The 27,281-nt window shown below is 50.8% G+C and overlaps 2 protein-coding genes across 3 annotated transcripts; both read right to left on the reverse strand.

Annotated features, from left to right (window-relative positions):
* Positions 1 to 3,408: 3,408 nt before the first annotated feature.
* TLDC2 (TBC/LysM-associated domain containing 2) lies at positions 3,409 to 6,664 on the reverse strand. The gene is made up of 5 exons (XM_014886272.2): positions 6,536 to 6,664; positions 4,992 to 5,144; positions 4,747 to 4,842; positions 4,089 to 4,162; positions 3,409 to 3,544 (listed from the first exon to the last, which is right to left on the reverse strand). Exons 1-5 carry the CDS (start codon positions 6,662 to 6,664, stop codon positions 3,409 to 3,411), a joined length of 588 nt encoding a protein of 195 aa, XP_014741758.2.
* A 2,252-nt stretch (positions 6,665 to 8,916) lies between these two features.
* PIGU (phosphatidylinositol glycan anchor biosynthesis class U) lies at positions 8,917 to 26,804 on the reverse strand. Of its 2 annotated transcripts, XM_014886271.2 has the most exons (12): positions 26,580 to 26,804; positions 24,918 to 24,982; positions 23,589 to 23,648; positions 22,625 to 22,687; positions 22,234 to 22,343; positions 20,494 to 20,594; positions 18,631 to 18,728; positions 16,651 to 16,805; positions 15,988 to 16,131; positions 15,059 to 15,183; positions 13,140 to 13,282; positions 8,917 to 10,470 (listed from the first exon to the last, which is right to left on the reverse strand). In XM_014886271.2, exons 1-12 carry the CDS (start codon positions 26,707 to 26,709, stop codon positions 10,357 to 10,359), a joined length of 1,308 nt encoding a protein of 435 aa, XP_014741757.1. In that variant the 5' UTR covers positions 26,710 to 26,804; the 3' UTR covers positions 8,917 to 10,356. The 2 variants fall into 2 exon arrangements, 1 of the variants encoding a protein (XP_014741757.1); XR_015807398.1 differs by lacking the exon at positions 8,917 to 10,470 and having other exon boundaries at positions 14,198 to 15,183; positions 26,580 to 26,803.
* Positions 26,805 to 27,281: the final 477 nt, after the last annotated feature.

A 27,281-nucleotide genomic window follows, 5' to 3' on the forward strand; every position in this document is an offset into this window, starting at 1 on the left:
GGCAGAGGGAGGGAAAATGAGTATCCATGTACTTCTGCTGCTTATGTATCTGTGCTCTTGGGTCTGAAGGTGTAACCTCTGGTGTTCCTGTCTAACAGTATTTCAGGTGAATCAGGACTTAGAAGGGCTTATGACCTCTTTAAAAGCTTTTAAAAAACTTACTATTCCTCAAGAAGCAATATCTTAGAGCAAAGGCATTTAAGATCAAAAAGATCTTAATCTGTCTGCAGAAGATCAAGTATCGTTTTGATATAATTTTGTTCTTGTTGATTTGATTTGTTTTTAATTTGTTACTAACTGTGCACTTTATACTTGGGAAAGATCTTTTGCTTATGTTAAACCAAAAGTTTATACAATGTTCAAGGTTCTGAGATAATTTCTTTTCTCAACATGTTCATCTGAGTCTCTCTAAAGAATAAATTTATAAACAATGATTTTATTATTCTTTTAAAGAATTGCAGTGTGTGGACTTTACTAAAAATGGTTTTACTACGCCATTCCAAACATCCAAGGTGTTACTACCTGCTGTCTGTGGCAGAACTTCCCTCTGGAAGAGTTCTTGTGGGCAGTGGGGCTGGGGCTCAGGGAGGGTCCCACCACTCCTTGTGCACACTGAGGCCACCTGGTCATGCCACACCTGGACAGCAGCCACCTCCAGGGTGGCTCCAGCTCCAGTTGATGTTGCTCCAACTGTTGGGGAGGGAAAGGGAAGGTGAAGTCGTGCCTGACCAACCTGGTCACCTGTGCTGAGATAGGGGAGAGCAGTGGTGGTGTAAGCCTCAGTGTCAGCTCAACAGGGTTTGGGTGAGCAGGCAGGGCTGGAGCAAAGCCTGCCTGGAGGATTGGCTTCAGAGTGGGGGTTATCAGTGGCACAAGTCTTGTGCCAGGGGTGGTGCTGGGTCCAGTTCCAGAAGCCCATTACTGGTAGCACATTTGCAGATGGGGAGACATGGCTGGTACTCCAGAGGGATGTGCTGCATCCAGAAGGATCTTACCAGGCTGCAGAAAGGGTCTGACAGGAACCTCCTGAAGGATCACCACGAGGAAGTGCAATGTCCTGCATCTCGGAAGGATCATTTCCTTCACCAGGATGTGTCGAGGCCACCCACCCATGAGGCAGTGTAGGGGAAAGGATCCAGGAATTCGCTATGAAACCATAAATGTGCAAACAACGCCTCTTTCAGCCAAGTGTTGCAATGGTGTCCTGGGCTGCCTTAGAATGGGTGTTGTCAGCAGGTACAGAACCGTTCTCTGCCCCACACCAGTGAGGCCAGCCCTGGAGTGCTGGGCCCAGAGCTGGGCTGCCCAGTACAGGAGACAGGGACAGAGTGGACAGAGTGCAGCACAGGGCCGGGAAGGTGATGGAGGGACTGGAGCATCTCTGCCGTGAGGAGAGGCTGAGAGAGCTGGGACTGCCCAGCCTGGAGCAGAGCAGGCTCAGGGCATCTCATCCCTGGGGATAAATACCCAGGGGGAGGCTGCAGAGGGGACGGGGCCAGGGACAGCCCCAGGGGCCACGGGCACAAAGTGACACACACAGGAGGGGCCCTCTAAGCTCAGGAGACACTTCTGCACTGGGAGGGTGGCTGAGCACTGGGGCAGGTGCCCAGGGAGGTGGTGGAGTCTCCATGGCTGGAGAGACTCAAATGCCACATGGACACATCCTGGGCAGCTGGCTCTGGCTGGCTCTGATGGATCAGGGGCTGGGCCAGGTGACCTCCAGAGGTGCCTCCAGCCTCACCCAGCTGGAGCTCAGTGCTACTGGCAGAAGCGTGAAATGGGCCTGAAGTCAGGGGCCCTGTGAGGGGTGAGGCAGTGGTGGCAATAGGAAAGGGTCCTGATGGACATGAGGGTGAAGTCCCCAGAGGGATGGTGCTGTGCAGCCACTTTTAGCAGGTAACATTTGGTGGCACCAGGGCACAGGGACCGGGTGCCCTGAAGGGCTGCAGGGGGCTCCAGACACATGGCACTGGGGATCTGGGACAGTGGCTCTCTGCTGGTGGAGGAGGAGGGAGAAATGAAAGGGTAGAGAGAAAAGGAGTATGAGAGGGTTGTGTTGAAAATAGGGCTGGTCAGTGTAGTGTCAGCCTGAGCCCTGCACCATCCTCTTAAATCCATCCTCACCTATCTCTCTGTTAATCTCCCAGCCTGTGTGGATGTGTGCTGCAAGGAGTAAGTGCTGTCTTCTGGAGAGATGCCACAGGTTGGCCATAGGAGATAGAATCAGCAGAGAAATGATTGGTGAGGTTCAGCACAAAGTACTCAAGGGCTGGGAGGGTGGCTGAGTGTAAAGCACTGCAGGCTGGGGCTCCATGGGATCCAGGCCTCACAAACTAGCAGATTTAGGGACAGGAGCTGACATAAGGTGAGGTCATGGAGTGACACCTTGCCTGGAAGCTGTGCTCCCACGTAAACACATCAAATGCGGTGAAACCAGACAGACCCTCGTCCTCCCATGGAACCCCATGAACCACCCCTGCCTGGAATCCCCCTGTGGGGCTGGCTCTGCTGCTTGGACAGGGGTGATGGACGAGGAGGAGGAGAGCTGGCTCAGCCTCCAGGAATGAGAGGCTAAACCCCATCAGCCAGGCAAGAGACAACAGGTTGTGGAGCTCTGGATGGGAAGGGTTGTTGTCATCTCTCCCAAGGAGGAAGCCCTGATCCTCACAGGGTGACAGACAGAGAGTGTGGACTGTGCCAGAGGGGGGATGGGTCCCTGAAGCAGTTCCCCGGGCTGACCCCCCACTTGCTGTGGTCACACAGCCCGGGCTGGGACAGGACATGGCTCCTCACCCCACACACCTCCACAGAGCCGTTCAATGCTTCCAGGGCAAGGATGAGGCCAGGAGTTTATTGAGGAATGGTGACTGTGCTGTCCCCAGCACTGCCAGAGCTGGCCCCGGGGACAGAGGCTGCCTGGGCTTGCTCAGTCGTACAAATGTCACTGCTCTTGAAGCTTCTTTCTCTGTGTGGGGCCCTGCTGTGTCCAGCTCTGCCACGTGCACTCTTCCTGGGGCAGCTCTGCCTCGTCCCAGCCATGTGGCTTGGGGTTGGGCTTGGGCTTAGGGTTGCAGTAAGGTTAGAGTTACGTTTAGGGTTAATTGTGCAAATGATGCCTTGGGTTTTAGCTTTTATGCCACTGTGGGCCCATGCATACTGGCTCCCCAGCCACATGGCAACACTGCAGGCCTGAGACCCCACTGCTGTTTTTTCCAATCATTCTGCCCCCACCGGCTGTTCTTTCCCCATGAAATCGGGATGTTATCGGTAACAAGTGAAAGGAGGAGGAGGGGTAAGGCTGGTAGCATCCCGCAGGCTCTTCGGGTGATGTCAGGGAACAGCTGTGTCCGACATCAGTCCAAATCATCCCCTCTCTAGCACCTTTTTCCTTGAGTGTCTTTGTTGGGGTCAGGCCAGACCCCACATTTCCAGATCTTGGATGCAGAACTCCTCCTGGTGTGAGAGGGTCTCGTTGTCGAAAGTCTCGCAGGGCTGGCTGCCTCCGTGGTGCAGATCCCCGTCCAGCCACAGCCCAAACCTGCCGCTGCGAAGGTGCCAAGAGCACGGTCAGCTGCGACCCGCCTCCTCCACGGCTGGAGACCTCCCACGGCACCTCCCGTCCTCACTGCTCCCGAAAACCGGGACAAGCAGCTGGCCCAGGCCTGCCACCGCGCCTTCAGGCAGGGAGTGGGGAGTGGGAGAGGGCTGGGAGCGGACAGAGAGCGGGAAGGGAACGGGCATGGAACGGGCAGGGAGTGGGATGAGAGAGGGCATGGAGCGGGAAGGGAGCGGGATGGGAGTGGGAAAGGAACGAGCTGGGCCGTAGCTGGGAGCAGGATAGGAGGGGACAGGGATCGGGAAGAGAGCGGGAAGGGAACAGCATGGAGCGGGCAGTTCTTCCAGCAGACTGTAGGGTTAGGGAATGAAAGCCCAGTGCTGCTAGACAACCCATGCCAGTGTTTTGGGGTTCTAACCATCACCACGTGCCTGGACCCCGCTCCACAGGGCAGCCTGGGTTCCCTGATGGCTCTCATGGCCATCGGGGTAGGGGCCCTCTGAGCTGCTGAATTTGCCGGCGCAATTCCTACCTGCCCCCACCGATCATCAGAAGATTCACATCCCCTTTCACGAAGAAGTCGTTCCTGCCCGTCCACCTGAACACCTGCATGGGGACAGCACGCAGTGGGGACCGTGGGCTAGGGCAGTGTCCCCATCCCCAGTCCTGTCCCTGTCCTGCGAGGACCAGCTGGGGGCTGCAGAGCCTAGCTGGCTCTGCTCTGGCACCTTCTTGTTCCCCGTCTCCAGATGATCTGGCCGAGCCCGTGGATCTGACCCATCGCTGCCAACAGCCCTGTGGGCCCTGCTGGGGACAGCTGCCACCACTAACGCCCCGTCACACACACAGCCCCCAGGGGTGCCAGACAGTGGCTAATTCTACATTCTGCCAGGCCAGAGCTGGGCTGCGACCGCCCTGCCATGCGGAGGGAAGCCGATGACACCCAGCTGGGCAAGGTCCCCCATTCCCTGAGCCTCCCTTCCTGCACACTGCCTGGGATTCGCCTTCTCCCCCCAGCCATGGACAAACCTGGGGGGCTGCTGCCAACCGGGTCTCCCGGCTGCTGTCCCTACGTCCGGCCAAGTGCAGCCGCGTCACCCCAGCTCCCCCCAGCCCCGCGAGGACCCCCAAGTGTGGCCCAGGTACTCGGGTCATGGCCATCCCCCTGCCCCACGGCTGGCAGCCCGCACCTTCAGCTCGGGGCAGAAGGAGAACAGGAAAGTCTCCCCCGTGCCGTAGAAGCCGCTGCTGCTGCGAATGGCGCTGGCGGAGAAGGCACCGAAGGCCTGGGGAGGCAGAAGGGGGAGACTCACGGCTCGGTGTTCAGGGGGGGATCCCAGCGCCAGGACGCGTCCCCCGTCCTGCCGACGGAGCGAGGAGGTGCCCGAGCCCCGTGTGACACGGGGCAGCCGGCCCGGGGAGGGCACGGCCGTACCTGCGCCTCCGTGTCCCTGATGAGCAGCAGGGCCGGGGAGTCCGGCCGGGTCCCGCTCCGGTACAGCGTCCGCAGGCTGAAGCCGTCCCGGGCGGTGGAGTAGAGCAGGTGCCAGGGCTGCTGCGTCAGCCGCGGGGGCAGCTGCGGACCCAGCTGGGGCACAGTGGCCTCAGTCGGTGCTGACCGGCTGAGCATCCTCCCCTACCCCAGCACAAACCTGAGAGATCTTATCAAGAGCCCTCCCGAAACATCAAACATCAGCCCCAAACATCAGCCCTCCAAGCAGCCTCCCAAGGCACCCACCTGAGCATCCTTTCGAGAGGTGGTCTCAAGCACCCTCCCTTCAACACGTTCCCAAAGGGGTCTCCTCAAACCCCCGGCCCTCCCAGCAGTGTCCTGGGATACTTCCCTCAAGCTTCCTCACCCTGCAAAGCTTCTGAGATGGCACCCCAAGCATCCTTCCCCCCGAGAGGTGACTGAGGTGACTGTCCCCAGGCACAGGGGAATGTCGCCCATCTGGCCTCACCCTGGACCATTCCTGGCAGGACAGCGGTCACGGCTGTGGGCAGGGGGCAGATGAGTGGGAGGATGCACAGGGATGTCCCTGTGCCGGCTGGAGGGTCCCTCACCTCGTCCATCTCCCAGTCCCGCAGGATGCTGCTGGGTGTGCTCAGCACCAGCCTGCCGGGCTCCTCCTCGGCTGCTGCTGGGGCTCCCACCCAGCCCCGCTGCCCTTCTCCAGCTGGGTCCTCGTATCCCATGGGCAGGTCCTCGTCCTGGTCGGGCTGGGGGCAGCGGGAGGTGAGCATCCCTGCGGGAGCAGCAGCTCCCGAACCCGCCCAGGTGGGATGTCTCCCATCCTCTGTCAGGGGGCTGGGAGAAGGGGCCCCAAGTCCAAGGGAATAGGCACTAGGCTGAGCCTACAGACCAGCTCCCTGCTGCTCCCGACAGCCCAGGTGCCCTGCCATGCCGTGCCAAGCCGTGCTAAGCCCTGGCACCCCGCCAGGCCGTGCCACCGACACCGCACACGGAACTTTAAGGGTGTATCGCCACCCGAGGGGGAGGAAGAGGTGGAGGACGAGGAAGAGAAGGCAGGGAAGGCTTCGACAGCTGCAGGTCCTATAGAAGGGGTGAAGCCTTGCCTTTTCCCTCTTTGCCCACGGCCAGGCCGACCCCGCAGCGTGGAAGTGGTCGGGGATGTGCCGCAGTCCTGGTGGCCGCTGGCGACAAGTGTCTCAGCCAGCCACACGCTCAGGATGGCTGTGGGTGCAGCCCATGCCCCAGGGCAGGTGGCAAAAATTCCCTGCCCACCACGCTGAGGGGGATAGAGGGGTGAGCGAGTGCAGCCCCGGGGTGCCTGGATCCTCGGGAGGCAGCGACTGCAGGGGCAGGTCCCACTTGTACCCATCAGCCCCAGCATCTCCCCAGCCCCTCACTCTCCCCAGGGCAGATCCCCTCTGTCTGTCCAGCCCAGTGTCCGGCCTGGCTGGTGCCTCCCAGCGCTGTCCCAGCGCTCATTCCTCGCTGCCGTGTGATGGACCTACCAGAAGCTGGTAGCGGACTCGGAGCCCCCTCATTGCAGGTGTTTCTGGGGTGCTGGGACTGCGCCGCCAGGGAGCCCTGGACCCCGCCCCGGGGTTAATGTTCAGCCGCGCCGGCCCCTCCCTGGCCATGGGTGCGTGGCACGGCGGGTGTGGATGTCAGCAGCCTGTCCCGGCTCGTGGGGGTCCACAATGTGAACCCCCCTGCACGGTGCTGGGACGTCTGGGCAGGCAGCCCCCTCCAGCCAGGTGCTTGGTGGCCGGTGGCTGTCACCTCTTTGGCACCCCGGCTGTCACCTGGAAGCGAGTGGAGAGCCCCGAGGCCAGGGGCTGCCCTTGTTTTGGCATCAGCCAGGCAGCTCCTGCCGAGTTGCTCTTTGCAACACAACTATTGCAATGGTTGTAGCAACTGGCAACACCTGTGTGGTGGCGTGACCCTGGCTGGACACCAGGCACCCACCAAAGCCTTTCTCACTGCCCTCCACAGCTGGGCAGGGCAGAGAAAATACAGCAAAAAGTTCATGAGTTAAGGACTGGGTGAGATCCTTTATCAAATACTTTCAGGGCAAACAGACTCGAATTAGAGATATTAACTGAATTCATTACTAACAAAATCTGAGCAGGATAATGAGAAACATTAAAACATTAAAAACAACTTCCCCACACCTCCCTCCTTCCCAGCTCTGCCTCCTACCCTCCAGCATTGCAGGGAGATGTGGAATAGGGGTTAGGATCAGTTCATCGCTTGTTTCTGCTGCGGCTCAGGGAGAGGAGTTGGAGTCTTTTCCCTGCCCCTGGTGCGAGCTCCTCCAGGGGCTGCAGGTGGATCTCTGCACCGCTGGGCCCTCCATGGGCTGCAGGGGCACAGCTGTCTCCCCATGGGCTTCCCCTCGAAATCCCAGGGGAATCTCAGCTCCAGCTCCTGAAGCAGCTCCGGCCCCTCCTCCTGCCCTGCCCTGGGTGTGTGCAGGACTGTTCCTCTCACATGTTCTCCTTCTGCTCTTCTCTGACTGCAATTACATCTGCGCAGTAACTTCTCCCTTTCTTCTACTTAAATCCCCAATCCCCGAGGCATCGCCGACTTCTGTGCTGGGCTGGGCCTTGGCCAGCAGTGGGTCCATCCTGGAGCCATCTGGAGTTGACTCTGCCAGACACAGGGGAAGTTTCTCCCAGCTTCTCACAGAAGCTACTCCCCTAGCCATCCCACTACCAAAACCTGGACACACAAACCCAGTACAGGAGGCTCATGACCCTCACTCCGAGGGAGCCAGCTTGGGACTGGCAGCTGAGGGAGGGAATCGCTGGCTGAGGGACCTGCCAGCCTCAGGTGCCTCTGAAGAAGCCCCTGCAGACCAAGGAAGAGGTGCAGTGCCCTGGTGTGGCCCCTTCTCACTGATGGCACCCTCAAACCACTCAGCCTGGCTGTGAGCCTGGGGGTCCAAGGGCAACAATGCTCCATTTATGCCAATGGCAGCACGTGCATGGTGGCACGATGGCCTCGACTCCTAGCTCAGGCCCTGGGCCCACTGCAGGCATTTTTGGGCTATTCCTCATCTCCACAGCAGGCCCACTGCAGCCGTGGTGGGCAGAAGCTGTGTTGTGCCCACCAGTCTTTGATAGCAATGGGAGTTTGGGGGTTCCTGGCGCCTGGCATTTGGTCAGCTCTGCTGGCCCCAAAAACTTCCTCTGGGACCCTGGTCAGGAACCAGGACAGGGCTCCCAGTCCCTGCCTGAGCTACCTCAGCATGGCAATCCCTGTCCCTGCCCCATCCTTCCATACGCCTGATCGTGATTCTGCCCCTGCCCTGTTCCTTTACCCCTTCATTCTCTCTGCCCTTGCCCTTGTACCTGCCCCTATCTCTGCCTTTTCCTTTTCCCTACCTTTGACCCTGCTCCTGTCCCTCCCCTGTCCCAGCACTGACCCCACAACCTTCCTCAGGACCGCTTGAGTCCAAATTTGGGACTTGCTCCTTCAGAATGCAGCCCAGGGGGCTGGGAGTGGGCATTGCCCAGGAACAATTCCAGCTGCTGCACAGACAGGGGCACTCCCTGAAGCCTCAGCTCAGTCCTGCCACCTCCAGGCACCATCTCTCTCCTCAGAGTTGTCGGCTTTATGGAAAGGGGGGCTGTAAAATGAACAACACCCTCCAGTTAGTCACCCTCTTACTTTCTCTTACAGCGCTGCCCAGTTACCTGTCCATACCTGGCCTTCCCTAAAGCTAGGGGTGTTTCAGCCTGCCCCAAAGACAAAAAGTCTTTTTTGCCACTTGTTCCCCCCCCATCCATGTTTGCTTTCAAATCCCCTCCCACCCTCTCCATGTGACTCTCAGTGCCCCCCACACCTCCCTCATCCTCCAGTTCCCACAGTCACAGAGCACACGAAGTGTTCAAAACTTGCATTTATTTCGCTCCTTGCCATGCCCCGCCGGCCCCTCCGGAGGTTCCCGCCGGACCTGCCCCGGCCGGGGCTGCCTGGGCGCGGCTCCACCCTCAAAGCGCTGACAGCAGTGCAGTAAGGCAAAAGTTTGAATTGTCCGGAAAGAAAGGAGATCTGTTTCCACACCTGCCTGGGCACATCCATCCCTCAGCTGCTCGGTACCAGGTGCAGTTTGGCCTCCATGTCACATTCCTAACGCTTCGGATGTACCGTGGGAGCAGAGGTGACGCTGGAGGTTGCTGTCACACTCTGGTCACCGCATCTCAGTGCGACCACAGCCAGCAGAGCTGGTGGCTTCACCCCGAAGTGTGACATTCAGGGGGCAGCATCAGCAGCTCCGAGGTGAGCAGGTCTGAGCACAGAGAGGAGTGGGGAGACCGGGGAGCTGATTTAAGGGAGCCCCTCTGCACAGCCATGAGCCCAGCACTGACTGACACAGGGGTGACACAGACAAATGCACATCCAGTCGTGGTAAGCAGCTGTGCAACAACTCCGTAACAGCAGTGGCCGAGACTCCTCCTGGATTTGGTCTGGGGCCTTAAAGGGAGATTGTGACACCTCCTGGTCCCGGCTGCTGCCCCAAGTGATCACAGCAGCACGGTGCGAGCCCAGCACTGCCAGGCTTTCTCACCCAACAAAAACTGGGAGCAGTGGGAGTCCATGTCCTCAGTAGTATTCCTTCTGAGACCTGCAACGCCTCTGTGCTGCTCCTGACATGGCTGTGTTACTCCAATTGGATAGAGCAGTTTCTGGTACCCACCCTGCCCCTGATCCCATCCCAGTTCTGGTTCCTACTTGTGTTTGAGTGCTGAGGTTACCAGGTGTGGCAGCAGCTCCAGCTGTCCTCCAGGGTCAGCATCCTCGGTCACCCAACGCTTTCACAGCACCCACTGTGACTGAGCACACGAGATTCTTCCAGATCCCTCAACAGCAGAACCACCAGGAAATGGAATCTGCAGCCAGAGCTGGGGCACCAGGTACCCAGAGATTGCCTCATGCCAAGCAGGAGCATTACTGGTCAAAGCAGTGAAGGGGAAGATCCCCGGAGAAGCAAACATCTCCAAGAAGCAGTGGTGGAAAACAGTTCATTGTCTGAGCTCCAGCCTTGGGTTTAGCTCAGACACTCTTGTTCCTGCTGGACTGGCCAGAGCTGATGGCTGAGGTCGCAGTGAAAAGCACAGCTGAGGGGGGAGGCACTGCAGCTCTGACAGTCTGTGCTGAGCCTGCAGCTCAGGGGGGTATTGCCAGAACCTCAGCCCCTTCTTCCAGTAGGTATCATTCCCAAAGTCAGGCCTCATTCAGGGAACCTTCCTCACCCACCCCAGGTACCCCAAGCTTTGCACGTTCCTCAGAGTGGCCCATGTCCCAGGAAATGGTGCTACAGTCCTTATTTCAAAACCAGCATGGCCTCTGTCCCGTCCTGCCTTGTCAGATGCAGTCCGTGAGTGAGGTAGTATTCCCGCCGGAGGAAGGCATAGAAATAATCCGAGATGAGCAGGATCTGTGGAGGGAGATGTTCAGACACATCAGTGGTGCTCCAGAACAAGGAATAAAGAGGGACACACAGTGCTGGTGACAGACCCTGTCAGGGGTTAAGCAGCTCCTGGGCTCTTCAGCACATGCTGCTAGAAGAGCCACTGTGACCTTGGGAACACCTTAACCATCCCCTTGCCATGTCAAACCAAGGGAGACTCCATATATAGCTCCATAAACTGGCCAAAATGTACCACAATGGCAGGTCCAGCTGTGCCATAGCTGCACAGACATCTCAGTTGCACCCACAGGACTCCTTCTATCCAAGTGCTCTTCCAGAATCACAGGGTCATTTTAGCTGGAAAAGACTTCTGAGATGACCGAGTCCAACCTTTGACTGTGATCCCAGAGTGCTGAGTGCCACATCCAGGCATTCCTTGGACACCTCCAGGGGTGGGACTCTACCACCTCCCTGGGCAGCCCTTTCCAATGCCTGACCATGTTTTCTGTGAAGAAATTTCTCCTAATGTCCAACCTGAACCTCTCCTGGCACAGCTTGAGGCCATTTCTTCTCATCTTGTCCCTGTTCCCTGGGAGCAGAGTCTGATCCCCAGAGCTGCATCCTCCTGTCAGGGAGTTGCAGAGTGAGAAGGTCCCTGCTGAGCCTCCTTTTTTCCAGGCTGAGCCCTCCCAGCTGCTCCTGGGGCTCAGTTCCCTTCTCTGGACACATCCCAGCCCTGTTCTGTCCTTCCTGAATGGAGGCGCCCAGAAATGGACACAACACTTGAGGTGCCTCAGCAGTGCCCAGCACAGTCACTGCTCTGGTCCTGCTGCCACACTATGGCTGGTGAACCAGGTGTCATTGGCCTCTTGCCCACCTGGGCACACCAGGCTCTTGGTCACTTGCCCCAGGGCCTTTCCTACTGGGCACTTTCCAGCCACTCTGGCCCAAGCCAGGACACCTTTGGGTGTACTGAGGCACACAGTGGGGCTGTTCCCACACCTGGGGGCCTTGAGATCGCAGGAATGGGTGACAGTGGATTCTCTAAAGCTCCCACCTTGGGAAGCTGCCACTGCTGTGGCAGACTGGGCTGTGGCAGGGACCAGCTGGCTCGCTAGTGCCATTTGTCACTTAGCCTCTTGCAGTGTGACCTTCCCGCAGGACTGCTGCCCTCCTCCATTTGGAAACAGAAGCAGGTAACTAGAGTTGAAAACTTTTTCAGTGCCAGCCCGAGCCGGTAGTTACTGTCCTCGTGTCCCAGTGTGCAGATGCCACTGAAAGCATCCCTTTGGCACTATGTCACCTGAAGTACGTGGCAGTGCCAAGGACACAGAGGGAGGGAGAGTCAGAGCCTGCCTGGGTTACTGTGCAATACAGCACAGAAAAACACAGCAGCTGCTGCAGAGGCTCAATGGCAGGACAGGAGGGGAGGGAGGACCAGGTGGAGAGCGGGGGAAAGAGAAACAGGGCTGCAGACTGCTGAGGTCAGGGGAGAAAGTGTGAAGGAGAACAGACCCAGGGAGAGGGAAACAGCCATGATCTATCTGCTTGCTTTGCTGAACTGCTGACAGGCTCTGTCACTGAAGGTGATTTTTCATTTAACTAAGCTTCTCTGCAGATATTTAGATGGGAAAAGAAAGAGCTGAGGTGGGTGGGGATGAGGGCTAGGTCTTTCTCACATGGAAATCAGACAAGAGACTTTTGCTGTCTGCATTTACAAAGAGCACAAGATCTTGCAGGATCTGCTATGACTTTCTCTGGTAGGAAATAAAATCCTCTTAGAATATCATCACTGTCTATTTCTAAATAAAGTTTTACTATTCCTTTCATTCCATAGCAGGACATGAACTACTCCCAGTTTCCTATCAGCCCCTCTTAGCAGAATCTCTATTCTCCCTCACACTCTGTGCAGTCTCTTTTGATTTTACCACGAGTGTTTCCCCCATTAATCAAGGGTAAAATAGGTGATTTTCTGCCCCTAGTCCAAGTGTATCCCTGTCTGTAAGAGCAGCAGACAAGCATAAATGGCTGAGGCAGATTCAAAATAAAGGCAACTTTAACATGAAATGAATGTTCTGCTCACCCATACATCAAACTGCCCCAGGGCTCAAGTACATGACAAGGACTTACAAAAGGTTGTAGCACCTGTGTACACTGAGTTCCACCTTTCAAGGGTGCTAAGCTCTGCTTTCAATAAGGCCAGTGGAAGCCATGTGTACAGAATGGCCCCAGGAAAGGCAGGGAGGGCAAGTCCTGGCATCACTGGGACCCTGCATGTGCTGCCACGTCTCAGACAACCTGGTGCCACGTCCTCGTGCATGGGCAGGTCTCATTTGTCTGTTTTCTGGCCCCTGAAGTTTTTCTGTATTCCCTCCTAGCTCCATTCTCCATTCACTTGTGCTTGGTCCTGCCATACTGAGATGCTTTTCCTTGGCCATCAGCAACAGAACACAGGATCTGCAGACAGCCAGGTTGGATTGTTAAGCCACAGCTCAAATACCACAAGAACTCTTTCCCATTGGTGTGCCAGGGGTTGAGGAACAGGCAGAATCCAGGAGGAGAGCCAGGAAGCTGCTATGCAGGACCACACAGGAGGCAGAGAGCCAGCCCCATCCTGCAGGATTCACTGCTGCTGACAGGCCACCCCATCCATCAGCCTGCCCACAGTGCAGCTTCATTTGCCTCACTCTACTGACCTGCCCTATGTTGAAAGTCAACGTGATGGCATAATAAAAATTGGAGTTGGCACTTCCTGCATAAATCCATAGATGCCACAGAACAGGGAACAGGAAGGAGCAGAAAATGAGCACACATGACAGGATGAAGATGTTCCGGAGGACTGCAAAAGAAAACCAGCTGTTAAAATGATGTATTACTGAGCAGTCATGGTCACACAACCAGCAGTGGTATTTAGGGTCTATGCAGGGGGTGAGAGGCACTTGCCAAGACGTACTTCCCTCCAATAACCTTCCACAGGCTGCTTTAGTAACTTCCTGGATAGTGGTTATAAGAAATCCACTATATTTCCCTTCAAAATAAATACTTCTGCCTTTGTTGCAGTGTGAAATCCCCATTTGTAGCTCTTTCCTTCTCTGTCCTGCTTCCAAACACTCTTTCTTGGATGACTTTGACTTTTTGGTATCTACACTTACAGTAACCAGCAGCCTGCAAAGGCACCTTGCCAGCAGCATCCCAATTTGGAGAGCAGAGCACTTTAATCCCTTGCCTCACCAAGCTAATGACAAAGGAAATAATGAATCTGTGGGTTATAGGAAAAGATACTTTCTTGGGAGGTGGCAAGGAAATGAAAGCACCATTAAGAGGAAGAAACTCATACAGGCCAAATGCACTGACAGCCATATGACATTGGGAGGTGCAAGAATCCAGCAGTCTGCCTGAGAATGTGTCAGGTGGACAAAAACCAAGCACAACTTTGTCTAGAAGAGCTGGGAACTGCTAGGCCAGGAAAGTTTTCATTTTCTGGGAAGTGCTTATGCCCATGTTTTGGCAGCAGTGCTGCAATCCATCCTGACACATGTGCTGCTGTGCTTGGCTGCAGCTCAGCTCATGCCCATCACTCTGCAGTTGAGGGCAGATGATGTTTTGAGAGCACTGTCACATCCAAATCTCTTCTCACCTATTTTAAACTTCTTGTTCAGTAGGTCTGGTCACACACTGCGGGGTGGGACCATGTGATGATACATGACTGTGCAAACTGAACTACACTGAGCAGGGACTTTCAGAAGTTCATCACCTGCTACAGCTGTGATGTGCTCAGGGCCAGCCTGGGGATTCCTGCCCTGCTTGACCACAGCTGCTTTGGCCTCGGCTCTCCTGAGTCTGAAACCCACAGAGCAGATGGTCTCCAGGTCTCCTGACTCCTGATTATGTCTCCTACAACAGGCAGGTGAGCTGTCCATGAACACACTTGGCCTGGCTTGGAGAAGGCTGCAGTGAAAGGCCTGGATAACCTGATAGGGTTGACCAAAGCAGGTGGTTTAAGCAAGCAACATCAGGAAAAACACAACACTTTCAAATCTCCTCATGGAAGCAGGTTCTATAGACTGAGCCTGAGAAACCACAGGAAGCTCCCTGGTGATTTCAAGAGCTAAAGAGGGTCTTTTTGAAGCACTTAAGATATGACTGGACACGTGCTTGGAGTAATTCAGTAACTTTCACTCTAAGCAAACAAGCAGATGCAAAACAAATCACGGCTGCAAGATCCAGCATTTTAAGGCTGGGGGACTCACCAATTGCAGGAGCACTGTTCAAATTACAGACCTTAAATGGGAGTGAAGGATCTGGAGGATGCAGGACTGCAAGAAGTTCTTATAAAAAAGATAATCCTCAGAACAAATTGGAGAGAGCGGGAAGACAAGGTACAAGTGAAAATTCCCTCCTTGACCAATTTCAACCCAAAACCTAAAGATATGTTAGGGACTGTATCACCAGAGGAAAAAACCTCTAAGATCCAGCCTCCTTCTAGACACCCCATGGAGGCCATGAGAGGCTATGTACTTGGGTCTGGTCTGGTTTAGTGGCGACCATTTAATCTAATTATTTGGCACGCCCTTTTCCATTCCAGATAAATAATAATCAAGCACAAAGAACTTACATCTGTAAAGGTGGCTCCAGACTGGAAGGAAGGCCATGTACAGTGCAATGTCTCCCACGGTGGGATAGGACTTGAAGATAGAAATGATGGCGAGCTGGACAAACATGAAGAACATGGGGTGTTCCCTGGAAGGCAAAACAAAGGTTAAGAGGATGCAGTAGGACCTCTGGAAACTGCAAATAAATATCAGCAAGGGCATAGATGTGCTGCAGGACAGGCTCAAAGAGGCTCCTGCGGCCCTGTTCTCTCCAGAGCAGGCTGTAAATGCTGGGTGGGGTGGATGGAGCTGCTCTGCAGAGCAGCAGGGTCAGGGGAGGCACATCTGCCACAGCCCTTACCCAGCAACCTCGGGCCTCTCTCAGGCACATTCACACCTGCACACTGGTCACCTGCACTGTGCCTCTGCAGCTCTGCCCCATTCACTGGAAGCAATTAGCACCTGCCCTCTGATGGTAATTTGGAGAAACCCCAAGCCCATAGTTATCCCTCTGGTACACCTGATCTATCCAGTGCAAGCCAAAGGACAAGCTGACTGAGAATCCTGGTGTGTTAATGGGTGTTTTTATCAGAAAGAAGTCAATGAAGTCAGATAGAAAAGTCCCCAAGTTTTCACTTTTTTCTTGACAATGAAGAGCTGGAAGTTCCAGCTAGTTCTTACTTTCTGACTACAATGCCTTATGCTGGCACTTCTACAGCCTCCATTTCTGCTGCCTCTGTTGATGCCTGCAACACAGAGTTCCACTGCAGAGCCCAAGTCACTCTACTTGAGAGGAAGAGAGCTGAAACTATGAGAAATAAGGAGGATAGGCCCTATTAAAAATCCTTTTCAGGCTTGTGGATCAAGACATCCAACTTCAGCCTTAGAAGCTTCCACTGGGTAACTTAAGAGTAAAAAAAAAAAAGTAGCAAAGAAACGCACTCATACTTACTTTAACTTTATTGCCAAGGGAATGGTGTAGAAGAACACATTGATTTGAAACACACATACGAAGAAAAGACTAAAGTGTTCAAACATCTCTGCAAAGAAGTACCAGAAAAGGCCAATATTGGGTGTCAGGTCTGGAACAGAAAGGCTGAAATTTGAAAAGAAAGTCACAGTAAAATTTTTAATGGTTGTTCTTCGCTGCCCTGCTTCTGCTGCATTAATTAATCATTGTGTGCTATTGGATATAGGACCTAAATTGTAAATCCATGAAAGAGAAACCAAATGGTTGAAAATATGGAGAGCAGGATGAAATTCTGCTGAGGAATCCCTCCTGATGTCACAGCAGGATTTAAACCATTCTCAAGCAGGTATTTCTCCAGAGAGGAATATTTCAGAGTCATATTATCTCAACAATCAAATCCATTTCCAATCACTCAGTGGAAAACAGGTCCTGTAGTTAATTTTTGCTATTATTTATTTAACAGAAGTTGGAGTTGGCTAACGGTTGCTCTCCTCCACACAGTCTTTCTTTTATTGCACTGCCAGTAAATCACAGACCTCACACTTCTTGGGTCAAGCACATATCTGTGTGTAATGGGAAAGCAATAATCTGGGTGGGGAGGCTGGGGCCAGACAGAAAACCGTCAGTAAGAATCCTTATACTTACATAAACCCATAAACAGATGGGATAAAATCCCAGGAGTTGAGCAGGAAGAAGGAGAGGCAGATGATCACCACCAGGCTGCAGAGATACAGGGATGCATACTGCATAGTGTAAAGCCAGAAACTTTTGCTTTTCAGTTTGATAGGTATGAACTGACGCTGAAAGAGAAACACAAGCACCTCATTAGGCGGAGAGCCACAAGAAAGTGAGTGTTCAGATCATTTTAAATTGACAAAAGAAAGCATCAACCATTGGCACTATGGCACTTGAAGGAGCAGCTTTCAAGCACAATTTGCTTGCTGTTCTTCACTCTGGCCAATTAAGTCACACACACTGCATGTATTCCCAGAGCTGTGTTTGAAAAGACAGTAGCAAAGCTGGTCATTTCTGCTTGCAGTGAGTCCCTTGTGTGAGTACATACACAGGTCTAAGATTTACACACCCCTCCTCACAGCTGCACTGGTACCTCAGATGTTTGCAATACTGCACTGGTGCCTGTCTTCTCCTGCACGACCCCACTGCATGGGATGAGTGAAAGTCCTGCTCCAGAACCCCCACCCTGTGGTACCATCACTTGGCCTGGCAGTCCTGCTCTGCTGAAATCAGGGAAAGAGAACATCCAGTCCCTAAGCACAAGGAGCCCCTCTCAAAGCTGGCTTCCTCAAAGTCCTGCCACTGCCAGATGTCTTTGTCACAATGTAACATGACAGGGATATCTCACTGCAGCCAGGTCCCCTGACTGCCTGTGTACAGACAAATGTGCACACAGGGGCCAACACCTTTGGGAATCACTCAGCATTTTGCAGCTCCAGGACAGGGACGTGGCTTTTCCATTTGGCCCTGGGGTTTGCAGAGATAGCAGATGTAAAGAGAACCTGCCCTGACTGCTGCAGGCTCTGTGTAAAGCTCACTGGGTTTTCTCAGTTGGAGCGGGTTTAACATCACTTGCTGGGGCAATGTAAGCAACATTACCAAAAATTTTGGCAGGACAGACTGAAAAGAGCAGGAGAAAAGTGTTTTAATTCTGTACAAAGAATGCAGGGAAGTTCATTTACAAATTTACATAAAAGGGCACACACTGGCATGATTGCCTCTAAGTCACAAATTAGGCAATCACATATCAAAGCATTTATTGTTTGTGAATTCAAAGTACAATGCTTGAACTTCACTCCAAATTTACTTTGACTGAAGTTAAAAAAAAACAAATGAGACCAAAATATTAAAGATATAAATTCTCCTAAAAGTCATCAAACTGAAAAAGCAACACTGACTCTGCAGTTCTTCTCTTGCAAAGACTAATAATAAAATTCCGAAAAAAATGTAAGAGACACTCATGTCAGATAGTCAGAGAAAGAAAGTTAATTAGAACTGACTCCCATTCTGTCTGGAAGCTCAGAGATTTGAGAACAGGCTAGTTAAGTAAAGATGAGCTATAAAAATCACCACCAGAAGCAACGAAGAAAGACTGGTGAAACGCATAGCAGCAGCATCTCAGAATTACAATAAATTCAAATAGTAAACATTATCACAAAGTGATCTGTGAAGTGAGCTGAGCCTCTGCTGGCATCACAGACTTGCCTTGCTGCCACAGCAGGATAAAATTATCAAGGGCAGCTCTGGGGAGGATTCAGGGTCTTCTTCATGGAGGGGGAGAAAGGACAACCAGCCTCTTTCCAGAACATGCCTTTGGCCATCAAACCCCAAACCAGCATTTTCAAACTTCTGTGGCTCTGAGCCCCTCATTGCTGCTCCCATGACACAAAGAACAGCACTTATTTTGGGCAAGCTAAACACCATCCAGTTTTGCAGGCTTCCTGCTCTCTTCTCTCCCAACACAGGCACTCTCTTTCAGAGTTCAAACTTGCCATAGCTTGAGGAGAGTAACTTTTTCTCAAACTCTGCCCTTGTCTGACTCCCTTCTCCAGGACTGTCCCTGCACAGCTACAAGAAGACAACAGGTAGCAAGAGTCAGAAATCACCTACCTGTAGAAGGTAAAGCAGTGCTGGAGCAAACAACGTGAGAGGATAGAGTGACTGGTATGTTGCTAAGGCCAGGAAAACAGCACTGAGGAAGGCACTACCTGCAAAGAAAAAAAAAAAAAGTTGATAAGGTACTTTTAGTATAAACAGCCATATAGACAGGAAGTCCAAATGGGAAGAAACTCATAACCCTCTGCAGGGGATGCACAAATTTCAGGACACCACTTAAAGGAGTTTTTAGCAGAATGTACCCTGCAGGGTGTCCTCTTGTTAATGACACTTTGAATGGAGAACGACTCATTCCATAAGAAAGAACTAGTGGCTGGTTTACGTCTCCTGTCATTCATATAATTCAGTCTATATAGCTGAAGGAGTGGAGTGGCATTAGCTCTGCCTTACTTATACCAAAACTGAGGCATAGAAAGGATTGGCACAGCTTTCCCAAGTGATCTTATAAATATGAATGTCTTTATTGAGGCAGCTTTATTTGAGGTGTCTCAGTGTTGAGCACTCACATTTCTCAACTACCAATAACAGAAATAATGCCCAAAGATCTCAGCTTAAACAATAAAAATACAAGCACCCAGTGCAGTAGCCTGGTTATAGCTACAGACTTGATGGAAGTCCTCTGTAAAAATAGAGCTCAGACAGCAAGAGCCCTGATTCAGCGCACTGAACCAGCTGTCACCCTGCTGACAGCAAGCACTCAGAGAGCTCCTCTCTGCTCCTTTGAAAGGGAAAATACAGGGTTACTGGCAATGACCCTCTCCTCTCTTCAACTACACTCTCCTGACAGAAATCTCTTTATCCTGTATTTTATCAGTGTTCCGTTCTGCACAGATCTAAAGAAGTGATTCCCAGAAATCACAGTCAGAACCTGATATCCTCTTTGCCCACTTAAACCCCAGACTGCCACATTCCCAGTCAGGTACAAACTATGAAACAGCCACTAGAGTTTTGTCTACGACCAAACTTTTGGTCTCATGGTATCAGTGAACAGTTAAAAGTCAGTTTAACTAAATAGACCCCACTTGCTTGCGACTGCAAATGCTTTTAAATTAAAACACCTTCTGACTCAATTAGCCAATAATTATAGGAGAACTTTCTTTTGGAAACACTGATACAAACTATCTGTATCAGCTTTTTTTTTACAGTGCCTGGGTCTGGGTCCTGCTGGAGACAAAAGATCAGACTCACCTTTCCTCTGATCCAGTAGAGAACTCCTTAAAACTTTGGTGACTATTAAAAATCATATAGGCTAAAAGATTTTAGCACTGGGGAGTCATAAATGAAAGCTGGTATTATGCACAAAATGAATGAAACAGTGATTCTGACATAATTTACACCATTGGACTGGTTTGGGTCTTTGGTTACTGCTTCTGCATCCCCCAAGCTCAATTAGTTCATTTCAAACAATGCTTATAACTGTGAGTGAAAGCCAAATAATAGCTGCAGGCAAATGCTTGCTTTTTAATGAAAGTTCAAGAATTAGCTTTGAAAATAAATTGTGTATGACACTTCAATGCATATTCACATACAAAAGAAGAGCAACAGAGCTCTAATGTTCTGCAACACACAGACAGGTTTCTTCCTGGACAGAAAACTATTTGAAGCCAACCAGGAAAAGCAGCTTTAAGGTAAACTCTCAGGTACACTGAGGTGAAAGTAAGTTTTCACTTGACTATAAAGTCTCTTGATCTCACAAATTCATGCAGAACTTTGACCTTGTTCTAGTCCTGTTTGTGCCGTGTTTCACTGAGATCTTTGTAGTAATTGTATCTGTAAAGTTCCTCCTGGATTTATTTTTTGCTACGTTTCTAATCTTTCTAAAAGGCGTACAGAACCCTTTTTTCTTCACTGTGTTACCTTTAATTGTAGCTAAAATGAAGAATGCAATGACAGAGTTGTTGATGGCGCAGGTGGACTTTGCCACACAAGACATCACAGTGTAGGGGTTTAACAGGTAGCTGAAAAAGAGCAAAGCTCAGGTTACACTCAAAGGAGCATCTAATTAAAGAGATGTTCAAAGAAAAAAAAAAACAACATACAAATCCTCACTTCGCTTTTTTCTTTTTGTTTATTTACATTTGATGGGCTCCTCTCATCAGCAAATCAACTCAGCTGAACAGGTTCCTCAATCTGAAGCAAAAACCAGACCTTTGGATTGCAGACTTGGACACAGGGGCCACAGTGAGCCCACTACAGAAATGAGACATTGGGAAGATGTCCAAAATACAAGTTCTGGCCTAGAAAATGAGTACCAAAAATGCTTCTTGCTTTGCAGAAGCACTGTACATTTATTCAGTCAGATCTAAGGATTACTGGGCCCAAACGAAACTTTTTCTGCTACTCACATCTACTACTTGCGAAGAAGAAGAAAACACGATGGAAACAAATCTGAGACATAAGCAGAGTTTCCCAAAACCCAACCAGTCTCCTGCTGTGGCAGAATAATCCTTTACATTCACCTCAGCACAATCTGAGCACAAATCCTGCCAGCTATGGAAGACTGGCACATTTTAATTGGAATTATAGGAAAACTCTTTAATGACTTTACATTCCAGAATTCAGCCACACTTTAGTTAGCAGGGATACCAGCTCCTTTTGGAAATAAGAGTACAATAACCTCATTTAAACAGGTTCAAAGAAAAGAAAAAGGTTTGGAGGACTACTAATACAATCAGTATGATAATGTACAGGTTAGCCTTTCCAATAACTAAACTATTCATCAGAATCAGTAGACAGGGCTGATGATTCTCTCTTTATATTTTCCAATGTCTCTGAGTTCCAATCCACCTTTTTCAGTGTTTCCAGAAGGCAGCCTGTGGCAGGACAGGTACAATTTAATGCCAACTTTGCTGTGGCAATGTGCAAAACACTCTATAATTTACCCACTTTACCCTTCTGGCATCGGGGAATGTGCCATTTAAAAAATTCATATGAAAATAAGAAAAAACAGCAATTTATCTAATGGAGAACTCTCTTTGATACAGAACAGTTTGGATAATTTCTTTGTGTCAAAAAATCAATAAAAAAAGCTGTAACAGTAGGCACCTGGCTTGTATATTAGTTTAGCTGAAGCATTCTGAAATTAAAAAAATGCTTAGTATACAGAAGAGCACCAAGATATGAAATTAATAAAATGACGACATTAAAACATCCTTTAACTTTTATAAGCAATTTGGGATATTCAAGTTGTAATATTCAGGACACATTCAGGTATTTTGTCCAGCTGCTGAAAAATTCTAACTTTTCTGAAAATATACCATTTAGAAGGCATAGGATCAATTTTGATAACATTGTCATACAGGCAAAATAAATGGGAATGAGATCTGTGCTGACACAACATTCCTGTTCCCCAGATAATGGCCTTATGCTGCTGAGCCCATCTCAAAGGGCCTGAGTGAATTTACTTGTTGGCAACAAGCACACATAAATGCATTTCACTTTCAAACTGAGTATTTAGGGCCAATAGGGAATTCAGAATTTCTATGGGAAAGAAATCCAACTTCTGGCAGTTTTTGAAGGCCCAAATGAGACAAATAAACCCCAAAGGGAGCTGAGGAACCAGAGCAGCCCATTGCAGCCTACAGGAGCAATACTTACAATAGTGCTACCTTGAGGGGGATGTAGTGCATCTCCATGGGTGTCTGGATGAGTTCAGCCACATCTGGTGCATATTTATCCAGTTCTATTAGGAGCTTCTGCTTTTTGAACTGAACAAAGGAGAATGATCAAAGACTGTCAGAAGATTGTAGACTCCTGTGATCACCACTCAGTGTGTAGCTACAGCCACTGCAATAGTGCCACAACAAAATTTAAAATGCCTCAGTTGTGTACCATATTCAGTTCTGTTTGTTTATCCTTAATATATGACCAGGTTTACTGCAACAAGGACTTGACACCACATCCTCTGGCACATCTTTTTTTTTTTTTGGCCCAAGATAATTATATTTGCTGGGAGAAGAGAACCAGCAACACTGGGAAGTCGGCTTACCACAACTTTGTTGAAGTCCTGGATTGCCAAGTAAAGGGCAACAGCAGTTAGCACATCAGTTATCTAAAAAAGCAAGGGGTAAGCAAAATAAACAAATGGAGAAAAATATACTGGTCAGCATTTAACAGGAGCTCTGATTTGACTCAGCTCAGAGGAGCAAAACACAAGCTTTAAAATCCTGAAAGGGCTGATTTGTACAGTGTTCACACACCACCGCTTGAATCACACATCACCTTAAAGGCATGAGCTGTATCAAAAATATTTATATTCACAAAACAAGAGAATGGGGAATTAAGAGGAAAGAAATTGCTCATGGAGAGCAGCACATGAGGGAAATAGTACTGATGTAACGGTAAGCAGTACTGGTGTAATGAGAGCACAGCAACCCTGGGGCAGTGTCCAGCTGGTTAAACCCACCTGGCCACTAGGGCAGCATGACAGTGCCTTGAGCTGCCCCAAACTGCCCAGGCTGCTGGTTTTGCACAAGCCCTGCCTGGCAGGGACCTGGGCACAGAGGCTCCACTGGGTGCTATGTGCAGCCAGCTACAGCACTTCTGTCCTTCTGAACTGTGCAGAACTCAGGGAACAATTTACAAGAGACATTTAGGGGATGAAACCATTTGTGCTCCTTGCAGATCTGGGATTTGGCAGACAGAAACAGCAGTGTAGGCATTAGGCTGGGGGGACAAAGTATCTTGTTAACTATAAGAGATAACTTCTGAAATTTGAAATAAAATGACATCTTCCTATCCCTGTACGGGGATACTTACCTAAGCAAAAACTCACAAAAAAAGAAGGAACATGTACAAGAAGGGAAAAGTCTGAATGTGGGTTTGTGCAGGCAAAGCTGCCTTTCTAATTAACTGTGAGCTCAGCAGGAATCTGAGCTACCAGGAGGCTGAAGGACTGAAAAGAAAGTCACACTGAGTGTTTCCCTGAATGGGGCCTTTCAGGAGAAGCTTACCATGAACACCAGTTCAGCATATTCAATCAGGAAGTGAAAGAGATATATTATCAGTGGGGTCTGAAAGAGAGCAAAAGGGAAATCCATATCAAATACTGTCCAGATAAAAACCTGCTGATTTGATGAGACAAACAAGAGTTGAGCAGCTCTACAAGACACTGGCAAAGATAATTTTCTCTGGCCTATTCTCCACCACTGGTATTTCAGAGCAAAGTGATTATCAAGGTACACTTACTGGTCTTTTTTCCCTGCAAAGTCCTCAATGCACTTTATAAAAGACATCAACTCTGAAAACTGTACTCTACTCCAACTTTTCAATTCTACTCCAATAGTGGTAGACCTACAATAGAAAGCATACTAACACCAGTTTTAGAAAGTTGTTTTTTTTCTAGAAAATCTATTTCTCAGGTTGTCTGCAGGTGCTTTTGAAACATTTCCTACATTGTTAGCTCCTCTGCTGTTTAGATGTGGCTTTTACAATGCAAAAAGAAGAAAGCATGTTAAAGACATAAAGCAGTAGGGCTATAATCCTATCATCCCCTTACTCCTAGAGTTTTTCTCTTCTCAGGTAAGAGGAAAAGCATGTTCCTGAATTACTCCCATCACATAAAAGCTTAGTCTGGAAGGACTATATTTACATGCTGTAAATTCAATCTTCACTGTGAGAAAATAAATTTCTTTTCAAAAACTTTTAAAATAATGTGATGGTCTAAATAATCATGGGGAAATATTTCACAATACTTGTCTAAAAAAGTAGAATTTATTGAAAGTAATCCAGTTTTCAGAGGATACCAAGTACCTGCTTTACCCCAGGCAACACTAAATATGAATGTACCTTCATATCAGTAAGGCCATTCGAGGGCACAAAACCCCATAGGTGCTTAAGTGCTTTTGTAGGAATGTGGTGTTTTCAAGATGAGGAACAAATAAACTGCATGCTTGTGCAAGTATTAGAATTTCTGTGAATGCAGAGACTCCAGTAAATTCTACCAGACTCACAGTGACACCGTCCCTGCTCCAGCTTATGCTGACACAAACACCTGGATGTGAACAGAGTATTTAACTTATTACAGAGTTCCCCTGTCTCAAAGTTTCTTTATGCAGTAACAAATATGACATTGCCTGCCCCTGCACAGGGAATTCACTGGGATTACCTGGATTTCCTCATGCTGGTCACTGCATAACCACTAGTCAGACAAACCACACAACTTCAGGCTCTCTGCAGTCTTTGGGATGAAACAGGCTCCCAGCCTTCTCCAGGCCCTGAGCAGCCAAACTAAGACCCCTGCCATTGAAATATCACATTTAAAACCAAGAATGGAAACCAACCTCATGAAAAATAGCTCCAGAGTATGGCGAGACCCCTAAATCCAACAGAGCTAATCCTTCGACCACTGAAACAGACAAAACACCTGCATTAGAACCCTGTAATGTGGGAAGAGGAAGATTTCATAATGGTAAAACTGCAGTTTTATAAATACTGACATTCTAAGAATTTCACACAGAATGGGTGACACCAAACCTCGACAGCCAACAGCCAGCAGAACTGATTCTCTCCCAGCTCTGCCATGCCCGTGCATGGGGCATTCATCATCTATTTACTTGTTTCAGCTAAAAATGTTCTAGACAAAATCTTTTGCACTTAACTCTATATAAATCACACACATGGTATCACCTCCTTTTGAGTCACCTATTAAGTGATATATGGCATCTATGCTAGAGAAATACTTGATTCCAAGAGGACAACCACAACATAATATAGAATTTGAACTGTTTTGCCTTATTAGATGTAGAGATGCCTCAAACGTCCAAAATCACAAGGGAAGAACATAAATTAACACATATTGCCAGGCAAAGTTAAAAGCTTTATCTCTTGTTGAAACTTCCTGACATTTTATTGCCTTAATTCAGCTCCTTTGTCCTCATGGAGTTACAGCTTGCCCTGCAAAGCATGTGTGTGCTTTTCCATAGAATCTCCACACTCCTGAGCACAGAGGCTCCCTGGGACTGAGCAGTATGCAGTGAGAGGAACTAAGGGAAATGGGCCCATTTGTTCAGAGGGAAATGGGTAAGACACTGCAGGAAAACACAAGAGACACAAGAGGTGCTCAGTTCAGTGACATGATGGTGAAATAGATCGTGGCTGCCACCAATTTCCTGAATAGTGACGACCCAGACTTTTCAAGATGATCCTACTTTTTCCCTTTACTATCTCGATACCTACCTTGATATGCTAAGGTGATATTTAGACAAATTCAATAGCACAGGAAGCATGAAATGCTACCTACAGTGGAGCAGAGGCCTCAGGTCATCAAATACACTTGTACTTTTAACCTTTATTACTTCTGGTCCCCCTTTTCCGTCCCAAAACTGCAAATAAGTTTACCTGCATAATAACTGGATACCAAAGAGACGTCTTTAAAATAAAGGTTCCTAACAGGCTCAGATGATACACAGATGAACGTCACTGAAAAGCTCCGATTACCCTGTATCTCGCTCAACCTTCAGAAGAGAATTTGAATCGCAGCTAACGTGTGGGGACACCAGCTGACCAAGGGAAGTGAACTGGGGGCCGTGCAGTGGCATTCTCACCACGACACGGTGCAGGGACAGCGGCACGGGCCCGCCCGAGGCGATGGAGCCACACGCGCCCGTTTGTGTGACACCACCAGGGCCCCCGGCCGGCTGTGAACCGCGAGCTGTGGCTCCAGCCCTGTCCTCCGCCTTCAGTCCTGCGGCCCTCCCACCCCCGGAGCCGCCGAGCACCGGCTCCCACGGGCTCCTCCCGGGCACAGCTGCCCAGGGCTCTTTCGTGCAGCTCTGGCTCGGGCCCGGGCGAGCACGGCCCGGCCATGCCCGGGGCGCAGCCGGGCGCCCTCCCCGCGGAGCCGCTGCCAGCCCGGCGCTCAGCCGGGGTCGGGCTCCTCCGCGCCTCCCCCGCGGGGCTCGGCCCGGCCAGCGGCGCCCCGGCTCGGGCTCGCCAGGCCTCACCTCGCTTCCAGGCGTTTAGCGGGGACGCCACCTCGACCCGCTCGGCGATGAAGACGGCGAGGCTGGAGCGGTAGAGAGCCGCGCGCACCGTCACGGCAGCCAGCACTACCAGCACCAAGGGGGCCGCCATCCCGGCGCGCGCTCCGCCGCTACCGCCGGCTGTAGTTCCCGGGAGGCGCCGGGTAACACGCCGCCAGTGAACCGGCCCGCCCGGACAGACTACATATCCCAGCGGCCCCCGCGCCGCCGTCTCCCGGCACAGCTCGGAACTACGGCGGCCGCGGCGGGGGCTAAGTTAGCAGGAGCGCGCTTGGAGCGGCGGAGTGAGGGTCCCGCTCCTGTCCTCCGATCTGTCTCGCTCATGTCGCCCTTGCCCAGGGCGGCCACACGGGACAGCCTCTCCTCAGCCGGAGGACAGGGATGGGTATGTCCTCGAGTGGCATCGCGCTCCCCGCAGGCCGTCCCTGTCGCTTGTGGATCCGAGGTTGCTCTGGATGGCAGCTCTGCCCAGCCGGAGCAAGGCCTCGCGGGCTGGGCACAGCTCGGGCGAAGAGCGTCGGTGGCTTCTGAGCTTTTGGAAATGCCCTCAGACAGTTCTTTACTTTCCAGGTATTTCACATATTCCCCGTGGTATTTGCCCGCGTGTTTGCTGTGGCTGTGGTGAGGGCACTGAGTGCCTGTGCCCGTGTTTGGTTCCAAACG

The sequence above is a fragment of the Sturnus vulgaris genome, chromosome 17 (assembly GCF_052056855.1).
Source record: "Sturnus vulgaris isolate bStuVul1 chromosome 17, bStuVul1.hap1, whole genome shotgun sequence".
NCBI lineage: Eukaryota > Metazoa > Chordata > Aves > Passeriformes > Sturnidae > Sturnus > Sturnus vulgaris.

Excerpts from the sequence above, each read along its gene's own strand:
- TLDC2 (XM_014886272.2), bottom strand. The coding sequence starts at position 6,664 with ATGGCCAGGGAGGGGCCGGCGCGGCTGAACATTAACCCCGGGGCGGGG. Across the intron at positions 5,145-6,535 it reads GAGTCCGCTACCAGCTTCTG|CTGGGTCCGCAGCTGCCCCC; the intron begins GTAGGTCCATCA and ends ACTGTGCCCCAG. Across the intron at positions 4,843-4,991 it reads TCAGGGACACGGAGGCGCAG|GCCTTCGGTGCCTTCTCCGC; the intron begins GTACGGCCGTGC and ends CTGCCTCCCCAG.
- PIGU (XM_014886271.2), bottom strand. The coding sequence starts at position 26,709 with ATGGCGGCCCCCTTGGTGCTGGTAGTGCTGGCTGCCGTGACGGTGCGC. Across the intron at positions 23,649-24,917 it reads CTGGAGCTATTTTTCATGAG|ACCCCACTGATAATATATCT; the intron begins GTTGGTTTCCAT and ends GCTCTCTTTCAG. Across the intron at positions 15,184-15,987 it reads CCCTTGGCAATAAAGTTAAA|GGAACACCCCATGTTCTTCA; the intron begins GTAAGTATGAGT and ends TTTGCCTTCCAG.